Raw genomic sequence first — 21,993 nt, forward strand, 5'->3', positions numbered from 1 at the left:
AAATAAATATAAAAAACATATACCTGAAAAATATGTATTTCTTACAATTTAAAATATTACAGCTGTCGGTGCTGAAAACTTGCAGTCAAAACCCTCTAAAAGTTGCCCTTTCCCAGTTGCATTTGCATGAATAGTTATGTCAAAACCTTTCATACAGTATCTGATTTAAGCCCATTTAAGTCATCAGGAGGTGCTTATAGACAGATGGTGAAAAACACACATCAAATAAAGGCTCTGCAGTTAACCTCTGTATACATTCATTAAATATGCACTGTGCTATGAGAGCATTTAATATTTATTCTCCTTTTCTAGAATAAAATTATACAGTTAAATTAAAAAAAAAAGTATTTAAAATACTTTAAAGTTTGGAATTATAATGCAAATTTGGATATTTTTTATTCTATTAGAAATATTTTTATTTTTTATTTTTCCTACCTGTTCATTGTGGATTACAATTAACTTTACAATAACGATATTTATAAGATTTCCAATGCTTGAATCTTTATAGATTGCTGCAACCTAAAGAGGAAGAAGTCAGAAGATCAAGATATTAAACTCATTTGACAAATCATATCATTCTGACATGCAAACAAGTTATCAAAGAATAACTAGTTTCTATACAACAGATGTCTCAGGCATCCTTCTGTACCTTTCTACCCAAGGGTTTGGTAATGAACCTGAAGTAGCTGCCCAGCTTTAAACTAAGATGCTACCTCAAAACAACTCACATTTACTACACAAATGAAGGTCAGAATACGCATGCATGATGTTTTCCAGTACTACTCTCCACATAGAAGGTAATTATCCTACAAAAGTTTTCCTAAATGCTACAAATGCATTTTTAAAATATCCAAAGAGTTATAATTTCATTCTCATTTCCAAACACTTAGATAGTATGTTGGTAAGCTTACTGTAGCAAGTACACCTATTATACACTGGAAGACCTGTAGTTTATTGATAAAATATCAAAGACAGAAAAAGAGTAATGTCACTGGGACCACGATAGATATAAGCTGGTTTACACAGATCATTTGTATAATTAATACCAAAATATTAGAGGGCTTCAGAAAGCAACTTTGAACCAACACATTTTTGCCTCTACTTTTCATAGAGGCAGGACTGAGTTGTAAGCCTGCACTGAAAACATACATGACACAGTGCACAAAGGTTTCTTTACTCATTCATTTATTTGTATTTACATAACCAACAGGTATTTTTCTGTATAATATTGTCCCAGAGAGTGAAAACTGTAAGCCATTTCCATACACCAAATTAAACCATTTGGGAAGTTATTCTTCATAAAGGCAGTAAAAATCTTGATTCACTCTCAACAACTGCTTGAGACACCCCATCCATATGGATTCCACCATTTGGCTGATAGCAGCTGTCGAATAACAGCATTATCTAAATGAAAGCTGCCATCAAACACAGAAGCCCTGACCTTCCACCCCTCTGGCTTGTGCTAAGGCTGCAAGGCCACAAAAGGAACAGGATCAAGGAACTGATGTAGCTGAAAACAGTATTTTTTTCTTTTCTTTTTCTTCTGTCATGTCATGTTGATTACCATGATCTCATTCCTGGTGCAGCCTCTCCAAGACAAGTGCTGATGGAGGGAACGGTGCAGAAGAATAGACTTCTTTCAACAGTAGCCTACGCTTGAACTGGCTCAAACAGCTTGCAAAATCACAACCTTGCTCTCGGTGAATCCTACATACCTGAGACCAAGTAATTCTGCTAAAAGTTGGCACTGACAGAGCCCTGGCTCCCCATGACTCATACCATCCCTTTCTGTACACTGGATCGAGTACAATGTGCAGCACTGTCCTTCGTGCCTTTGTTGGCACACAAGCCGGATATAGAGGACTCTATAATAGCAGGGAAGGAGGCTGAGTTTTGTAATCCATGTGGAAAACATATTTCAGAGAAGCCCAGCTATCTGTCTGTTTCCTTCCATATGGACTGCATCCTTGGTTACTAACCAGCAAGTGTCCAATTATTCCCTGGAGCATCTCTCGAGCACACGCTGAACGGTTCAATTAGGAATAGAAACATGCAGAAGACCTTTATGAAAGAACAGGTGCCTGTACAGGCAGAGCTCAGGCACTATAGATTTAAAAATAAGAATGTATGCGGAGGATGTTACCTGAGTTTGAATGGAATAAACTACCATTTAACTACTACCAAAACTACCTTTGAACTACCACAAATTATCAGCCTCAAATGCTTTTTGTTCTTTTTTTTTTATATAGTTTGAGATCCACTTCAATAAACCTAGTGAGGATATTTCTATGTATTTATCCTTCTTGTGAATGATCACAAACGGCCTAGGTACATTTCTGAATCAATTGTCTCTTAAAATAACCTAACACCATTACCACATTCATCTCATTTAACAAACATTAAGCTATCTGCCTAGCCTCGTTCGACAGTTAATGGAGAAGAAGAACAGACGAACTGTCATCTAGACATGCCTATCTGAAGATACATATTTAGATATATGTATTTCCAAACAAAACAGTACAATAAATTATTTCATTTCTTCATCCACTTAACAATGGAAGGAGACTAGATGTCTAACTAACAGATGTATGAGATTAATTCTAGCCCAACTCTTTCAAGTTTTACTTCTCTTCTGCAAAGAAGAAACAGAAAAATGGTTGATACAGCATTCCAAAATCATGTCAGAGAGGAATCTGAGACGAGACCTGCAAGGGTCTTTGGCTTATAATGCACTCTAGAAGGAGAAAATTGTCCTGAGGATTGACTCTCCTATCACTTAAACTGATATAAGAGCTACTTACACCATAATCAGAGAATTTGTTACAGCACAAACCTATACAAGAACACCATACACATACAATGTTAATAGAAAGATCTTTTATAGAACAGGTAACAAAGCCAGACTGTTTTATGCCTCGAGTACAATGCTGAAACTGGTATTGCTATAGAAATGTGGTAAACATCTTTCAATTAAGTAGGTAAATGCGTCTAGTTAAGAATGCCTTGGTTTGGAACAGAATGCTCTGAAATTCAGGGAACAGCTCTATTTCACTGGCTGTCAAGAGCTATCAAGTAAAGAGTAAAGTGACACTAGATACATTGAACAACTAATGATACAGGATTTGTCCGGTTCTACAAGAATATATTTCCATTACAACAGTCAAAGTGATTTAGGTTGGGTGGGGTTTAACTAAGTTCAGCTGACGAGAAATAATATCACAAGTGCCTAAACTGGGACTATCATAATTTTCAGTGCAGCATTACCCTTCAGTTTCATAAAGGCCTCCAGTACTATAGTATGTGAGAGGAAGACTCATTTTTGGTCCTGGGTGACAAGAAGGATTTGAACAAAGAGCCCAAGCTGGAGCTTTCTTGGGATTAAAACTTGGCATTTCTTGTTCTTGTTTCTTATTGTAGTCGATGGATCCTTCCTCAGATACAGTAACAGGTTTCTGAAAAATCTGTTACTGTTGTATAACTGGTGTTTGTTGAGGTTATCTGCTAGCAAAATCTGAAAACAACAGATGCAAAGAAACCAGCACAAAACCCAGCCAGGTGCCTTCCTGTCTGCCTGTTGACACAACATCCGTGTAAAACATCTGAGCAAAGCACTTCTTCAAAAGGCAATGCAAATTGCTCATACCTCAGAGAAGATGTATGATCAGACTAAGTATGAGAGAAAAGAATATCTCATTGTACACCTGAAAGGCATCTGTTGTAGGACCTTAACCACATATCCATACAACATCTGAGTTACTTACTGGCTACCTCTCTTTAGAGCACAGGTGAGATCTGAAATCTTGTCATTTAGATATCTGAGGCCAGCAGTTCCTGCCAGAATCTGAAGCATACTTTCTCTTGTACTGGAGGCACATAAGCACCTGTTAAATAAACTTAAAAGCAATCACTGCTCTCATTAACTCTATGCTCGAGCAAAAGTACGGATCCTCTGTCTCATGGGTGATTTCATGACCTCCAACAATTTAGTTGTTACTACCACTGCTTTAGAAAGATCAAGGAGCAAGACTCTGTGCTGGTAATGAGATGCTCCTACCAGCAATGTACGATATTTCCTGCAAGCTGGTTGAACGCATGGTAAAAGAAAAATTCTGAGTTGAAAACAACAAACCAATCTCAGAAGATTTACCTAGGGAACTATACAGGCTAAAATTATCAGCTGAGACTTGAAATGATAGATCAATGCAGGAATATCAAAGTCCTGGAATATGATATTATTTCTTGTTTTATGGTAAGAAGTACAGGGATAAGTGCTCCCGGCCCCCATATTCTAGGGACACCTCTTTCAATGCTTTCTTATTGGAAGCATTCATAAAAAAGGATGAAATGGGATAGGAATTTAACAGAACACACCATTTCTTCACAATTTCCAGATCCACTTGCTTTATAGTGATCTAAATCCAGGCTTCACAAAAGAAGGAGATAACAGCCAAGACAAAGGGAAATAACTTTCAAGAGATTTTTCAGACTCTTGATATGGACACCTACATCACTGAACAGCGGCTCAGACCACACAACAAAGAAAGGCCAAAAAAAAAAAAAAAAAGAGCAAGATGAATGTAGTTATCCTTCAATGGAAGGATCACGGTTTTCATTTTCATGAAATTCCCAAAGACTAAAGTCAGATCATGTCATCACCTCAGCTGTGGCTGCCAGGTGACTGGAAGCGACATGGTCACAGCAGAGGTTAGTTTCTCTTTTTGTCCCTGTTGTAGTTGTCCATTACACTGGAACTGTGAATTGTTGCAAACCGTCAAGTTCAGAAAAGGGGATAGAACATGAGCAAGTACCTCTAGAGGCTGGAAAAGAAGTGATAATATTTAAATAGAATTGAATTTCTTCAGATCTTTTTCCCCTGAATACTGCATCACAAGACCTCTTTTTCTCTTCTTGTCTGCTACACGCAACCATGATACCAGGAGAATACAGACATTCATATCACTTGAAAGAAACATGGTATCAGCTCTTAGCTCACATGTCTTATGCAGGCTCCAACAATCTCTTATTTATCACTGTGGTGCTGAAAGGATGTGAGATATCCAGGACCTGGGAGATTTCTCCTTCACCTCTTCCATTGTCATATCCTGATTCTGCCATATATTTCGTAAGACCCCAGAATTGTCTGAAGTCATGAGATAAAGAAGTCATCACAGCATTTATTGCTTCACTGAGAGAGAATAAGAAAAAGCTGTGTTATTTCTGCCAGTGTTACTCCTATTCTGTTCCATCCACCTTTCCTATCCAAAGTTGTTTTCTTTGGAGGACCTAACACTGGTAGAGATTTCTCATGCAAACTTGCACAGATATACCTACACAGCTCAGAGAAACCATTCCTTCCTGCCATTTCCTACCGTCCTCTCCAATCTACCATCCCCTGAGTTATTCAAGCAGAGGTTCCAGCAGACTCCCTGTTGTGCTCCGATGGAGACAAACAGAAAGAACACATCCCTTTTAAAGGGTGAGTCACCCTGTCAGGAATGCCTGGGCACTGTCTTATCTGTAATTTGGGGACTAAGACAGTTGCAAAGATATCCCCTTAATGCTGCAGAAACGTGGCAAACGGTAACTTAGTCATCACCAGCTACAGTCTTTTGATGAAAACAGACACCAAGGCTATAATCAGATCACATCAAATGGCACCACGCATGGCTCAGATGTCAAAGCATCCTTCCTTTTAGTATCTGAAAGAAACTACCTGAAAAGATCATTTCACAGGGAACAATTATTTGTTCCTTGGCCAGACTTTTCTACCCCTTAGAAGCTTTACACACACACAAAAAAAGACAATGGTATTGTTTGGAAAATGTCTGCTTCTTATACATGAGTCCTGTGTGGCTTATAGCAATGCTTTTGTCATAATTAAACAGAACTAAGGCTTCACCATCGGGATAGACCTTGAACACTGTCCTGCTGAGAACAACACAGATTAGTACTAACCTAACTATTAAATATCTAATTAACAACAACAGAACTAGCTAACAATAGTAGGAAAGAGCACTAACAGCAGTGAATTATAATGATGGCAGTATGTGCCTGCTTAAGTGCTGCAGAATTTCCATCTCTGTGTTACCCGATGGACCTCAAGATACAGCATTACACGATGAGGCACTACAGCATTTGGTAACAGGCACCCTGGAGCTGGAACAGTTGTAAGGGTAGTCAGTCAAGAAAACAAAAAGTGTTTTTTTATAGAGAGAGATATCTGTATGTCAAGATACAGTTTGTATGGGAATGAGCTTAAGCAAGAACAACTGGCTTTGTGCTGGCTCTCTTTATCTTAAGATAAGCGAAATGTAAAGCACTGAACATTACTGCAGCATTAATAGCAATACACTGACCTGAGTGAAAAGAAAGAGTAAAATACAAGAGTAGCAGCCTTTCAGCAGTAGAGAAACACACTCATCAGAAGTTTTTGAACTCAAAAATGTATTTTGTCATTCAGATGCCAACTCATACAAAAGTAATATGATTAACCTACAATTTATTTCAGTCTACTGCCTATTTTAAAAATTATGACTATATGCTAGATTCAATAACGTTAGCTGTTCCTAAATGCTAGCCTGCATCTGGATATTTTCCCATGCTGTTATGGAAAGCTGAAATGTTAACAGTTGCATAGCATGAACTGCTATGAAAGTCTAAAAACATTCTTTAAACTCATGCCGTATATATTAGGACAAAATCATTCAGCTGGTTTTTAATGAAAGGGGGCAGCATGCTGAGGCATGGATTCTTTCCACATAGAAAATGTGTCAGGGTGTATGCTGCTGATGATATGCTGCCACTATGCTGTCAGAAGGGAAAAAAATATATAAACAAGTCTACAACTAGAAGCATTTTTTTTATTTTTCATTTTTTGCTGTTAAGAGCTGTTACTCAGTGCCTTACATTTTACATCTTAGTAAATTATAGTAGGCATAAAATGTTACTAAAATGACAGTAGTATATCAATGGCAGTTTGTGTAATCTTTCAGATTTATTCAGATCAAAGAACAAAACAATGAAGAGTAAAAGCCTCCCTGCACAAAGAGAGGTGCAGTCCACATCAGGAACTTGATGAAAACAGAAATAGCAGGGTTTAATACTAATTTATAACGGTACTGTTTTGCCATTGAATAATACCATTTTAAGATTCCACAAACCCCCTGCAAGCTAAATGAGCTAAACTGACGCTGTCTCAATCCTCTCCGTGAATGTGCGGCCGCCCTCCTGCCATACTGCAGCCCTGGCACTCATGACCAGACAAGCAGCCAAGTCCACAACGTGAGCTGGCCAACAGAGCCGTACCCCAGGTGGTTTCACATGTCACATTTTCTTTTCAGAAAGACAAGAGATTACACAGGTCTTGCTGCAAGCAGGCTAATAATAGACTAAGAAGTCTCCAAAATAACTATTTAAACTGTAAATATCTTTAAATGGGTCAGTACTAAGGTGCCTGATGGAGAAAAAGACAGTGCCACAAAATATATTATGGAACCTGATGTGACAATTTTCTGGTGTTTTTATAGTAAACTCCAAGGTTTTAACGAATTTTAATGAATTATCTCAACTTCTAAGATCTCACTTTACTGTTAGGAACTTTGAACTGCTGCAACCTAAATTCCTAAGACAGAGTCTTCCAGCCACGAAATCTACTAAGACAGAACCTACTATGTTGGTGCAACATTTAGAAGAACAAGAAAGAACATGGGGAGTTACGTGAATGCAGATTTTTTTTATTAATCATTTCACATTAAAATAATGCCACTGTTTATTGTATTTCAATATAAAAATTTTGATAAAGTCCTAAGCCTTTCCATGGCAAAGCTATTCTTTGTACTTTCAAATACATCCTTCAACCAGCAGTAAAAAGCATTTCCAAGACAGAGTAAATACTATGAATACTCATTCCAGTTTAAATGCATTCCAGTTTCAGTTCAATGGGATTACTCGCATGCTGAGAGTTAAGCCTTTTCAGGTTGAATTGGATGAGTGACAAGACACTTAAAACCCTAAAAATATTTAGCAGTACATTTTGGTTCTTATTTTCCACCCATAAAATATATATATATATATATATATCCTATAGCAGCAAGTTTACTCTTCTGGTTTTGTTGATATTTAAAATAAGAAGGAAAAAAAAAGAAAAAAATGGGCCAGGATCTCAAAGGTTCTTCTAGGAACTAGATATCTAAGTTTCATTAAAATTTAATGGGATTTATATGCTTAAACTTTAGGTTTCTTTAAAATCCAAGCCAAAACTGGATATCCTCAGGAGTTTCAGAATGATAAGAGCAAAATATAATGCTTGATTCATTTAAAATGCCAGCAATCTGACAATTTCCTGTAACAGTAGAAGTTGCTTGACCAGACACAAGTACCAGTTAAGTTTAATAATCAAAACTATCTGTATAATGGTAGAAAGGATAAAATTTAATAGTTTCATTTCTTCCCTTTGTGGGTAATGAAATAAGACTAATAAGGGTTCTATTTCAAACAGGAATAGGCTGTGCATCAAGAAAATACCCACTTGCAAACTGATGAATTCTGATATAGATTACATAGCAAAGAGCAGTAGTTACTTGTTTTCCTATTCTCCACATTTATTACTAGCTTATTGAAGCATAAGCATGCTGGGGCATGAGAAGGAAGAAAAGATAGCGAAGATACTATCTTCATATGCATATATTGGATTTGTTTGACAAAGCAACATGTATGTGTGTAAAGGGTTAGACCAGATGACCTTCCAGAGGTCCCTTACAACTTATATTACTCAGTGGTTCTATGACTATTTGAAATGCTTAAAGAAGTAGAGGACACTAAGCTGGAATATGTACTCTTGGGGGGAAAAATTAACTCGACTGTGAAGAAAAATTTTCCACAGTTAGGATCCAATTTTGTATTTCCAAGAAGTTTTGCATTTATAAAAGCTAAGTATTTCTACGCAAAGGTTTAAACAAGCTTCTGTTTCAAGATTACCTTCAGAACTAGCAGATATGCACGTGGACTAATAGCTGCCAAAAGATGCTCATTATACATTTTGCTGAAAACTGTAGTAAAGATATTAAATTCACATTAAAGGTGCCTTTTTGTTGTGTGCCATTACCTCAAAGCCAGCAATAAATGACCTAAGCCCTAGTTCTACAGTATTGACAGGTGCATGCAAGAATGAAGTCACAAGATTTATAGCAAAGAACTGGTGTTTTTTCATTCATCATGTATATGTTAAATGCTAATCTTAAAAACAGCTTATATAGGCTCTCTTTAGAAGCAGTTATAGAGTGAATACCCTATTTAGTTAGTAGAAGTCCAATTATGTGAGTGAAGAGACACAGGAAACAAACATTATAAGGCACAGTAGTTGAATGAATGACGTCTACAGATACAGGAACTGTGTTTGCTCTAAACAACAACAAAAAAATTAAACGTATCATTTCATCTAACTGTAAGGTTTTTATAGAAAAACAGCTTCTATTTTAAAATTATGTTTGGACCACTTCATTTTGATTTGTAGTACAACTCTGTATTAAAAAGTCATTTTATAATAACGACATTTTCAGGACCAATAGTTTCTAAATGATTTTCAAACTGAATTTGTGCTGTAAGTTTAAAAGGAAAAAACACCTTCCAACAGTGATTTTTTTTGGTCAGACATGACCTTTCAGACCTTCAATGCTAGCATAAAAACTCAAAGACTATACTGAATTACCAAAAACCTGAGATGAGATTCAGCACACATTTAATTTTCATAATTTTTCTTATAAAGTGATCAAAAAAGATTCCATCCAACTCTGCTATTGTGCAATGATAGCAGAGTTCTGAAGTTATATAAGAAGCTCTACAAAAAAAAATAATATTTAAGTATGATACAGATGTTAGTCATACCTCAAAAATGCGATTTTCTTTGTAAGACACAGAGATAAAGTGTGCAACCGCACAGGATGAAGGCAGCATTTAACAAGAGATTATAGTGCTACTGTAATTGCATTGTAAGGTGCACAATAGGGAGAAAACAGATTTTACATTTTGAAAATCCCCTTCCCCCACCCTCCCGATTTTTTAAAATTATATAACGTTTTTCCGTGTAAAAATCAATGTGGCACATTAAGACTTCTAAACTCTGATACCTACACCTGTGTAAGAGGTGACAGCACCTCTGTCAGCTGATCATCTAGTCATGACAGTGAACAGAACTCGGTTCAGTTGCCTGCATACTGTATCTAGTGTCATTTCAGACGCTTTAAGATATTTCATCCCTACAAAGAACTAGCGCATATGACACAGTCTACACGAGACCTGCACACCTTTGTGAAGCAGCAGCTGGGGCCAAGGTGGATATCCTATGGCATCTTAATTTGTTTCATAGAAGTATCCAGTGCCAATTAATTGAGCCCCAGGGAAACTATTGAGCTATTCTGTTTATCCAAAAGTAGATGTCTATAACTGATCAAGCGAAGAGCTCTCTTATTTAAACCAGATACCTCCACAGAAACCTAAGCATAGGTATCTTCATTTGCAAGCCCAACAAAAAGATACAGCTTTCATCTACTAAAGAAGTTTAATTTATGTAAGGACACAAATCTAGAGATTTGAACACAAATTATAGAGAGTATTTTAGCACACGTTTTAATGAAAAACAGTTCAACAGATGTCATAGTAAACCTTTTGATTTTACAGAGCATGTTGTACTGAGTTCAGAGCCAATACAAGAGGTGACTTTTAGTTGAGCTCTTTCTGTGTTGAATTCTTCCTTGAACCAGAAGTCAACTCAAAATCTGACCCATATTAATTCGAAGTTACTTGAAAAAGTAGGATTACTATAATCAAGCATTTTTTCACAATACCTTTTAACCTCTGTGTCTGTTGTAATTAATCTGTATGTTTAACTCACTGAAGCTTAACAATTCTTTTAATGTAACAGTAAATCAGGAAATGGGTCAGAGTATTTCATCTACACACCTTACTGCATTAAGCTGGAAAGATGAAGAATCTGAAATTTGGGCTTTACATTTTTTGTTTATGGAATCTTTATTTTAATACAGAATTCAGTCAAATCAGAAGAGTGGGGAGTTGCAAAAGAGAAAACACCAGAACAGAAATAACATAAATTGCTAATAATTATGAACTTCGGTTTTACTTACTATTGACATCAGTGTTAATATATAGTGCTGTAAATTCTGCCCGTGGTGACGAACCATTTTGGTGTCAGCTGTAACCATCACTTCTACATATCGTGGATAAGAAAGAAAACGTTTTTTCCGGGAACGTGAATTATTGCCACCATCCTTTAAAGATAGATTTTTAAAAGCATACTCTATACTTGGGGACTTCTGCAAAACATTTCTCTCTTCATTTAAATTGCTGAAGTCTGGATGTAGTAAAGTGCTTTCTTTCAGCTTGTTTTCTGTAAAGCAAAAAAAGACTTAATGTAGAATGCAGTTTTTAAATTTAGAAATAGACAGGTAAAACTCCGCCTAAAATAGACAGAGAAAAATTGTAATTATGAGCTTACTTCCAAGGAAACCAGTACAAGAATAAAAAAATAAATTAAACATGGAATGCTGTAATAGGAACATCAAATAGCTATCTTGAACATATACATAATATACAAATTAATTGTTGAAAGTTGGTTAAGAATTAGACAGCGGTATTATTGTTCCTGGAACACAGCATAATCCAAACAGGCAGGCTGGAAGGAGATAAGTACTACAATCTAAGCAGTGCAAGAAAGGAAACAAATTAAAATATCCATTTTTACACACAAACCTTTAACACCAATAAAGCCAACCATAGCAAGCCACAACAAAGACTAGACCTGAGCCCTGAATTCAAGTCCCTGTTGACTTTTTCATTTATGTATCATTAAATTTGTATAAAGTGATTTCCTTGACAGCTTCATTAATATTCATCATATTGAATCAGGGTTTAAAAGATATAGCTTGGAGGCATTTTAGTATTGTAACACTTCCCAATTATAGCATGTACTCCAGCCACCAGGGACTTCTGATGCCTGACAAAACTCATGCATTGATCACGGTCACCTCAGCAGCAGCCCACAAAAATACTTAGCTGAGAAGCACATCTGAATTCTAACTGTTCTCAGGAACTTGAGCACCTAATGAGATACTTCAAGCCACTCAGAAGCAGTCTTCACTGTTTTTCTGGAGGCTAGACGTCTTCTTAATGAGCAGCTACTGAAGAATATGGCTACTTTTGAGAGGTAAACTGTCTCCATTAAAGCCAGGGCACAATACAGCCAGAAAATCACAAAATCATTAAGGTTGGAAAAGACCTCCAAGATCATCTGGTCCAACCATCCCCCTACCACCAATGTCACCCACTAACCCATGTCCCTAAGCACCACGTCCAACCTTTCCTTGAACACCCCCAGAGACGGTGACGCCAACGCCTCCCTGGGCAACCCGTTCCAATGTCTGACTGCTCTTTCTGAGAAGAAATGTCTCCTCATTTCCAACCTGAACCTCCCTGGCAACACTTGAGGCCATTCCCTCTTGTCCAAAATGGCAGTAAAGGGACAACAGTGAGCGCCTTTAAGTTTGCTGAGTAGTCACCTGAGAATCAGTCACAAAATATAAGTACAGTAATTGCAAAAACATTGGCACTAACAATTAAAGAAGGAATTCAAAAGAAATGTGGGGGCTGGCATAGAAAAGGAACATGTTAGTGAGTACCTACTTAGATATTTTCAGACTGACTGAGCCTGATTAAAGAGAACTAGCTGAAGCAGTCTCACATTCACATCATTTTTAGTAAGGTACAGAAGGTGTCAGACTAGACTACTGGAAAAAGTGCAAACAGCACCTGTATTTAAAATGAGAGTTTAAGACAAATTTGCGGACCAGCCAAGACAGCTCCAGTACTCGAACAAATAAAACTAACTGTGTTTATAAATAAACAAAAGGATGAGTAATAGCTATCATATTTATCAAAAACGTTATGACAAACTCTTCTAGTTTCCCTGTACTGAGGAAACAGAATTTATGAATAAAGGAAATGCAACAGATGTCTTATCCTGACTTGAGTAGGGCTTATAGCACAGTTTCCAATTAACTTTTCATCAACAAGTTAAAAAGAAACTAGAAACAAGTGTGGAAAAAGATTAGCTAGACATCTATAGAAGTAATTACCATGGCCTGATTCCAAACTAAAAAGATGTATTAAATGAGATTTCAAAGGTGACATGTTGTATATCTGCTATTCAAAATGTTTTATTCACAAAGTAAAAAACTAGATGTGCAGACGTCAGAGGTTGGGAAGAGTAGTACACATGTTGGAGGACAGCATCAGATCTCAGAATGATCTAGAAAAACGGAGGCAGCGGCTTAGAAAAAGAAAAGCTGCAATTCAAGGGAAAGAAATGCAAAGTTCTGCATTTGGCCAGAGATGAAAAGTGACAAGTTAAATAACATTTTTTTTATTTTTAAGCAAAGGATCTCAAACATTACAGTCAATGACAAGTTGAAACAATAGTTTTTTTTTTTTTTTTCTGGGGGTAGTGGGGAGGGGGATGGGACAGGACAGACATAGACAGCAACAACAACAACAGAATAAGTTATCTTGGAATGTATAAATTGCTACGTTGTCCATATGCATCTAAGGCATTCCTTCCATGCTGCTCAGCATAGACTATGCTTCTGCTAAAACCTCGTGTTTTGGGATTTTTTTTTTTTTTAAAGTAAACTAATTTGAATAGCTTAACTATTTATTAAACTATTTTTTTTTTTTCAATACAAAACAAAATCTGGAAAAATCCAGGGGAATACAACTATGTGAAGAAACCTGAACACATGATCCATACAGAACAGTTTAGAAAAAAGAGCATGTTTACTCCAAAGAGAAGTATGTTACTAGCAGACCTTCCTCAGATCTGCAAGGAAAAGAACACACTATCAACTCCGAAAAAATGCTGAATACCTCCTGGACTTAAAGTGTTAAAAGGCAACTGGGGGTATGGTTATAAGGAAAACGTTATTTCACAAACGGTTACATGCAGGGACAGGAAGTCTAGGAAAGTTTGTAATTTCCATAGAGATCTGACGAATATTAGAAATGGAGGAAGAGTTGATCTTGACTTGCTACAGTAACATAAGCAATCTTATTTCCTTTCAATCCTTCTTTCAGTGTTTCTTGTAATTTATTTTAAGAAAACAAATAATGTATGCACAAATTAGGAAATACTGTAAAGGTAAAACAGGATATGGCAAGTCAAGATGAAGGATTTAACATTTTGATACTGTATCGAGGAACAAGTAAGAAACAGTTTAAAACAAAAGAAAATAGATGAGGGATTCAAAGAAAATTTAGATATATCCAATACTAATTTTCTTTAGACACAGATAATGGAATTCATCTGACTATATTAAACATGTATGTCTAATCATCCAGCTTCTCCTTACAGTCAGTGCAATGAAACTCACATTTCTTGGTAACAAATCATCTTACCCTAAAGAACACGTCCAAAATAAGCACATGAATGATAGTAAATATAAGTAACTTTCTCTCCTTTAAAGTTAAAAAGGGGCTAAGGATGACTAATGCAGATGTACAATGTCTAGAGTGGGATGAGACGGATCACTATCGTCATTATTGTTATAAATCACAACCTGATCAAACATCCACTGCTTAACTTAGAAATAATACTGCCAAATAGAAAGCCTCTCCACATCCCCTTGTCAAAATCCACCAGCTAAAGAACAACAAACTCTCATGATCACAAGTATTGCTAGATATAGTTTCTCCTTGAAGGAAAAAAGAAAAGAAATAGACAGGCAAGGCTAGCATTAAAGGAGACAAATCTCTTACTTAGAAGAACAGAAATATAACCACACAAGCTTTTTTCTCCATAAATATTTGTGCAATGTCCACCGTCCCTCAAAATAAGTTACAGTAATCCCTGGCTCACAGTCTTCTGTAGCTGATACAATACATGAAAAGGTCAAAATGACCATATTCTTAATGCTGGGAGAGCCTTTTCTTACAGTAAATTGTTTATATTAAGCATATTCTATCACATGCAGCATAGGAAAAAGAACACAACCTGAAAGATCTCTTCTTTGGTTCAGTATGTACCATTCATCATTTAAAAATATATATATATTTTTTAATCAATAGTTGCCTGGCTTTCAAAGTACTAACTCCATGTTCTGCAATAGCAACCACAAATAAACAGGTAGCAACAGCTTCCAGAAAAACAGACTCAAGAAAATAAATACATTTCAGCAGAATTTGTTCAATGGAAGATGATTATAATTAAGGCCAGAAAGCAGCCATCTTCTAAAGAAAAGCAGAATCCTCAACATATTTTTCTGAGTACAAAATGCGATTAAGAATTTTCCAAAATTCTAACACTAGCCACAAGCTACTCCACTATTTTTGCAACTTATGTTTGAAAACAGCTGGTCAGATATTCCTTAAAAGAAAGTAATATTTGAGACTTTCTGAATTTCCTTTCTCCAGATGTACTCAGCGTTGCATAAACATTCCTGAAATGCAAGTAGATTCAAAATGCAAGAAATGCAGATTTCAGTCTCATGTAAAGTGGAGAATTTTAATTAGACAGGATGTTTCTAAATGCCAAGCTGAACCAAATTTAAGCTGCTTTCTCCTATTTTGGGTCTCCACCCAGTTGTGTTTTCTTTGATGCCCACTAAATGAAGCCCATATGCATCTATTAAAAGAAGGTATTTAATCTCTCGCTAGACTTAAAAAAAATAAATAAATAAGAAATGCTTCAGATACAGCAAAATTGTTTTTAAAATGGCACTACCAGCAAAGCTTCAGAAGGACACTGCTCAGACGGCCTTCAAAGGCTTCTACATCGTAATATCTCAAAGCAGATGACATCTCAGTATTTAGAATGTGACACATTCACTTGTGACACATCCTAACAGTATGCTTGTATATTATACCCCCTTGCTTCTACTTAGTTTAAATAAAGCTAAATATTGCTTTGTAGTATGACTACATTATTAAAATATCCATAGAGAAAAAACACCTGTATCGATGGGTAATATTATATACTTCCATTTTTAAGGACAGATGTCCTATATTATCCATTAGATTTGCAATAAATTCATTATCTTTTGTGAATGTAAGCAACATAAACTCCTGTGGATCTGCTCCTTAAATGTTTACATATGACACACAGGTGTAAAAATAAATCCATAGAGAAGTTCTTGAAAAGCCAGGATACACTTCTACATACCCATTTTCTCCCACATCTAAACTAGCCACCGGCAAGAAAAAAACAATTGTTGCCAAGCCTATGTGAAAGAAAAGCATAGGTTCTAGTAGAACATTCTTTTTTTTTTTTTTTTAATATCAGAACATAAACACTTGAAAAAGTCACATTGAAATTTAAAGTAGGACTATACCTGAAACTTCACATGGTTTATGGGATTTCTGATACTTTTTATTAAATTCTTCATGCCTGTATATAAGATGTGGTTTGTTATGCTCATCTTCATGTCCACCTCCATCCGTTTTCATGAGAGGTTCTAAAAAATATTCACCATCATGTGCTTTAAAGGTGCCCATCTGAAAGTAAGAGAAGTAATAAATTTATTTTGCACTAAAATACCAATATAAAAACAATTTTAATGGAAGTAAACTATTTAAAATAATATTTTCAGAATAACGGAAATAAATTGCACTTGAGACGGAGGAAACTTCAGCAGAAGCTGCAGAGATGGAAGCTGGAAGTAAGGCAGTTTCTCTTTCAGAATCTTGTCCCACCAGTGTAAACCATAACAAAGACCACCTTACGTATTACCAATAAAACTTACATAAGCCTTATAGAGTTAATGAAACAAAGAAGATCAGAGAAGTCAAAACAATCTAGGTATAACCAAGCAAGACCACCTGGGAAACTGTGCAGAGGGGAGTGGAAGCCATCAAGAAATTCAGGATTTGTGTTGTCTGAGTTCTAGATGAGGCCTTCTGTCCTTTATATCGTTGACATTTTTATTCTAAAATTGCATTTTGTCCACATATTAGCAACAGTGTTAACCTGATATTCTTTTCAGTATTTTTAAAAGACTGAAACTAGTTTCAGGAATTCAGGGTTGACAGTTTCATAAATATGTTTCTTCTCTCTCTTTTTTTTATTCCCTAGGGGACGCACATGGTTAACTACGTAGTGGGAACCAAAAGAACTTGATTACCAACCAAAGCACTGGCATACATACAAAGGAAAAGAACAGAAATTAAGCTCCTTTTCCCACCACCCCATAATCCATTCAATTACAAAATCCTAACGTGGCATCTCTTCCTTCTCTCTGCACTTCTAATGAAAAATTATGGTTTCCTATGGCTTTAGTGCCATATTTCAGAAGATTATGAAAAGATGTGAAACAAAAGATGTGTAACTAGCAGAGGCGAGGACAGGCACAAGCTTTGCTTAGAAACTACACAGCAACAAATGAGGACATAGTTCTATAAAACACAATTGAGGCTAGTGCAACTGCTAGGAGGAGGAAAAAACATGTAAGAATTTCAATTTAGCATCCAGAAAGAGGGAGTGCATAGCATCCCGTTGACTGTTTTGCCATATTATATTAGTGAGGCTTTTTATCCATAAAGAGAACAGTAAACATTTACATTATATGGATTAAGAGATTAGGTATTCAAGTCAACCTTGCAAACAAAGAGTGAGTGGCTGAGCAAGATATGTAAGAATAGATGTGAGAATATATATATATTTTTTTCCCCAGCAGCCTACAGTAGTCTTTTAAAATCTGCTGCAGGCTACTTTTGTAACCAGGGCATTACACCTGAATTATAATATCCCCTTGAATTCAGCGCCCTTCTAGCAGCGGCCAGTTTTCTGTTTTTAAAAGACCGTTAGTTATGCTATGCAATAGCTATGCTACAGCTTGTCAGTTAGACCCAGGTAGGTGCAACTTTCTGGGCAAATTGACAGGCACAGATGTGGGGATCCTATCCCTAAGGGGCAAAGCAGTAAGAAGGGATGCTAAGACTCACATCAATGTTTTTATTTAAACTGTCCAAGTCCGAACCACCCAAGTGGCATAAATTTAGATTTGTGAACACTAACACACTAATTAATTCTTTTCTCCTGGCGTGTCCTAAACCCTATTACTTGGTAACAGGGTCTTTTTTTATTATTATTATTTTTAAGATTTAATAAAAGCAAAGACTTTACTGCTGTTACTTTATTCCCCCATGTACATTTTATTTCCCTCTACTCCTAATAGCTAGAGCAGGTTCTTTATTGGCTACGTCAATGGCTTTTCCAATTAACAGGCTTTCAGATCTTACAAAGAAATGGTTTCAGCTATGACAAACATACCAAGTATGAGAATAATAGCACAGAACTAACAAGGAAAGTGTTTGTGCTGCGTTTTCAAACTCATCTTCCACAATAGCGAACTTCCACTGAAAAAAAAAAAAAAAAAAGAGAGCTGCAAGAACAAGAGTTTATATCTCTACCATTTCAAACAAAACAAAAAAAAAAGTTAAAAAAAATTGCTAAGACGTTTTTGAGTGAGTTTGATAACTTTGAAAACTCCACTCAGATTCCTGATCCTGTACTCAATCAAATGCTGTGAGTGGTACACTACCTAGGAATTCGGAATTACATTTCTGAACGCATTGACCTGTCCAGTTCATGGAGAGAGTCAGCACGAGGCATTATGGCTAACCTAAGTCAGTCTAACATTGCTGATATTCCAACAGCAGCATTCCTGCCTTTCCCCTCTTCTCTTTGTGCACTCCCACGCTGCATTTCAGCAGCAGCAATGAAAAGTGCACCGACCCCTCTCCAGGGAAAATCTACGCCTCCTATCAAGGAAAATTATTTTTCAACCAAAACAGCAAGGGTTACCTGGGAACAGAGGACCACTTCTCCTGAAAAGAAATACATAAATAAAAAATAAGCCTTGTATCGGCAAAAGCTAACTGCAAAACCAGACTATCAGGCACCTCAGAAGGTGCTCTAATGCCTGCCTATCCCACGGGGCCTAACAACAAATACACAGTATCAAATGCCTAGCAACATCTGGGCGTAACTTTCAGTACCTTACAGTTTAAATATCTCAGTCAGAACTCATACAAGTATCTTCTTAATTGAAATCCAGAATCCTGTCCTAAGAATAGACGCGTTGAAGTCGTCTAGGGAAAAAAGGCAGGTAATTTTCCCTCTTAAAAGATATTCAGAAGTAGCAGTAACTGTGTTTACCTCTAGTTTACATTAAATAGAGAAAATGCCTAGAAAGCAAAAGAAACAAATTCTCCTTTGTTAAAAATAGCAAAGAAAAAAAAAATACATCATACGCTTACAATCCAAAAAATTCGGAGAGACAGCTGGAAGGGAGGAATCCTCCATTACATTCCATGCCCTCAAAATTGTTCTTAGTGTTTTTCCTTTTTGTTTGAAACCAGATTAATACAAAAAGCACAATAATGTCCTTAAAACAGGAGATTCCAACTTTCCAGATGTTTGGGCTAGCCACTTCAGAAAAACAGTGCTGGGTTTCTTCTTCCTTGTTCACGCTCTGGCCCAGTATCCCAGGACCACTGTTTAGTCGTGTACAAAATGGCTGATCAAAACCCATAATGCAAAAAACTTTTATTCTCTCCTTAATTCTCTCCTCATCAACAGTATATGGATACACAAGCAATAACTACTGCCACTGTTTAGGAACACCTCCCAGCAGCAGCCCACGATAACTTTATTTTGTTGCACATCCCCTGTGCAAGTTCAAGAGAACTCTTTATATTGCAGGTGAAAACACAAAGGATAAGAGATGAGAAAAAGTGCTCTAACATAAGAGCGTATTAGATCTGTAATTTAAAACCCAAGCAGACATTACAATCTATTCGACAGTCACCGGTGAAATAAATTTGGAGTGGAATACCAAACTAACAAAAATCCAAGCTCTGGGAGACAGCGATATCCATATGTGGTTGCAGTCGGATTAATGAGTGGAAACCAGCATCTCAGAAAGCAACTCAGTCAAAAGAAAAAGTTAAGAGAAGCTAAGCTTGAAACCACCAATATCAATTCTTAGACTAAAGCTGGATTTTGATTAGCTACACATGGTTTTCTCCTCATTTGCCTAGCACAGAGGTCTACAAACTATGTTGTTCTGCCTGGTGTGCAGTCCTTCATTCACAAAAGCGATGCTTCTTCTGGTGATCTGGTGACAGATCCTGCAGATACAAATGGAGCCATTACTGTGAGTTAGGCTCGCAAGGAAGAGGGCTGTAAGATCCAAATGAAAATTACTTTGGTAAAAACAAATAAACCAAACAAAGTCACTGAGATGTACAGAGGCAGGTTGCTGAAACAGGAGCCCAAGCATTTGCAGGAAATGAAATCAGAAGTGAACTGGATTTACTTATCAGCCACAGATGCCTCTGAAATCATGTAACAAGAAATCTGCCCTAAACATTCTATTTCTGTTCTCAGATAAAGAGGGAAAAGTACATTTAAAAAGATCTCTTCAGTGGAAGTGGAATACAAAATTGAAAACAGTCTCTTGCACATCATAAATAAGTGGTCCAAAGAAAGTAGGAAAGAGTGAGCACTACGCAGAACTGTGTGCGTATGCACAGATTTGAGGAAATTTATGAGAAAGCCCACATGAGAAAAATAATTTATTTCTTGGATTTAAAATCTTCTGGATGAGCTAGACACATTCTATTGAATCAAGGTTCAATGGATCAACGCAGCTACTCACTCTGTATGGTATGTCTCAGGGGTTTAAAGTGGCTTAAAAGTGTATAGTCTTAATCAATGCGTTTGCTCTATTCCAGGAGTAGTAGAAATAAGTATTGCAGGATTTATGGGTAAAGTACGGACCATACCCATATATACAAATTACATCCTTGTGTATAATGGCAACTTGGAAGAACACATGGAAGACATAAGGGATATACAGCAGGTTTCAGAAACATGGAATTAATCTTAATATGTCCAACAGCAAAATTGGAAAGATTTCAGAAAAATGCTAAACGAATGACTGAAGTTCTGGAAAACATGACTCCAAACTGGCAGACTCCCTCCCAGGTAAGCTCTGCTCCTATGCTTAAGTACTTTTCATGCCCTCATAGCATGGCTTCTCAACTCCAGCTCAAAAACCTGCAAGTAGCTTACAGCACAGGTACTTTCTCAGTCAAAGTTAGAAAATACCTTTCTTTCGTATTATTCTCTCTCTCTCGTTCAGTGTTGTGTTAATTCAAAACTCTTCCAAATAATGTGAGAAGCCCTTCGCCCTTCTCTGCCTGTTCCACTGTTACAATGTTTTCTAATGAAAGACTTGAGAAGAATAGCCTAATTAGTTCACCGAAGAAAAAAAGTGTTAGAGGTTATCTGATCATGGTACAGTGCCAACATCTGGAAGAGAGATTTCTACCAGAAAATAAACGAGAAACACAGTAAGATGTAGTGATTGCCAGCTCACTTATTAAAACTACAGATAATATAATAAAGGAAATAGGAATAAAAATAATATACCAGCAAAACAACATTAAAAAATCTACCTAGCAATGAAAAAATGTTACCTGGTGGAACACCTTTTTACGAGTGATTAGAAGCAGTATTACATTTCAAGCTCTTAAAGCTTGATAGAATAAAGTGCTACAAAAAGAATAGGGAAAAATATTTGATCATCAGTTGAACCGTATGATCTGACTTCACATTTCCTCACAAATTCTGTGACACTAGGATTTCATTAGCAGATAGAAATCATACCCTTGGCGTACTAAATCACACCTGTAACAGAATTAGTAAGGCAACCCATCCTTGCTCAGAAGTATCCTCGTCTGAGAAGACAGGTCCTTAGTCACTGGCTGAATACAAGTTCCAATTTGGAATTACATAATTAAGTTCCACGTAAAATCCTGAAGGGCTCTTACCTACTAATGTGTTTAGATCATGCCTGATCTAACCATACTGAAAACTGTAGTCTTGGATCCAGTACCCTAGCAGCCCCCCAACGGGTTACTTCCACT

At 36.6% G+C, this 21,993-nt stretch overlaps 1 protein-coding gene across 2 annotated transcripts in view; it reads right to left on the bottom strand.

The window, feature by feature from the left end:
* ADAMTS20 (ADAM metallopeptidase with thrombospondin type 1 motif 20) overlaps window positions 1–21,993 on the bottom strand; it is a 96,535-nt gene that overhangs the window by 65,576 nt on the left and 8,966 nt on the right. For both annotated transcript variants that reach the window (XM_040551494.1, XM_040551486.1), the window contains exons 3-5: window positions 16,392–16,554; window positions 11,139–11,401; window positions 436–519 (exon numbers count right to left, since the gene is read on the bottom strand). In XM_040551494.1, the coding sequence (XP_040407428.1) occupies window positions 436–519; window positions 11,139–11,401; window positions 16,392–16,554 (510 nt within the window). The remainder of the gene's footprint in view (window positions 1–435; window positions 520–11,138; window positions 11,402–16,391; window positions 16,555–21,993) is intronic.

This window comes from Cygnus olor, chromosome 1 (assembly GCF_009769625.2).
Source record: "Cygnus olor isolate bCygOlo1 chromosome 1, bCygOlo1.pri.v2, whole genome shotgun sequence".
Lineage (NCBI taxonomy): Eukaryota > Metazoa > Chordata > Aves > Anseriformes > Anatidae > Cygnus > Cygnus olor.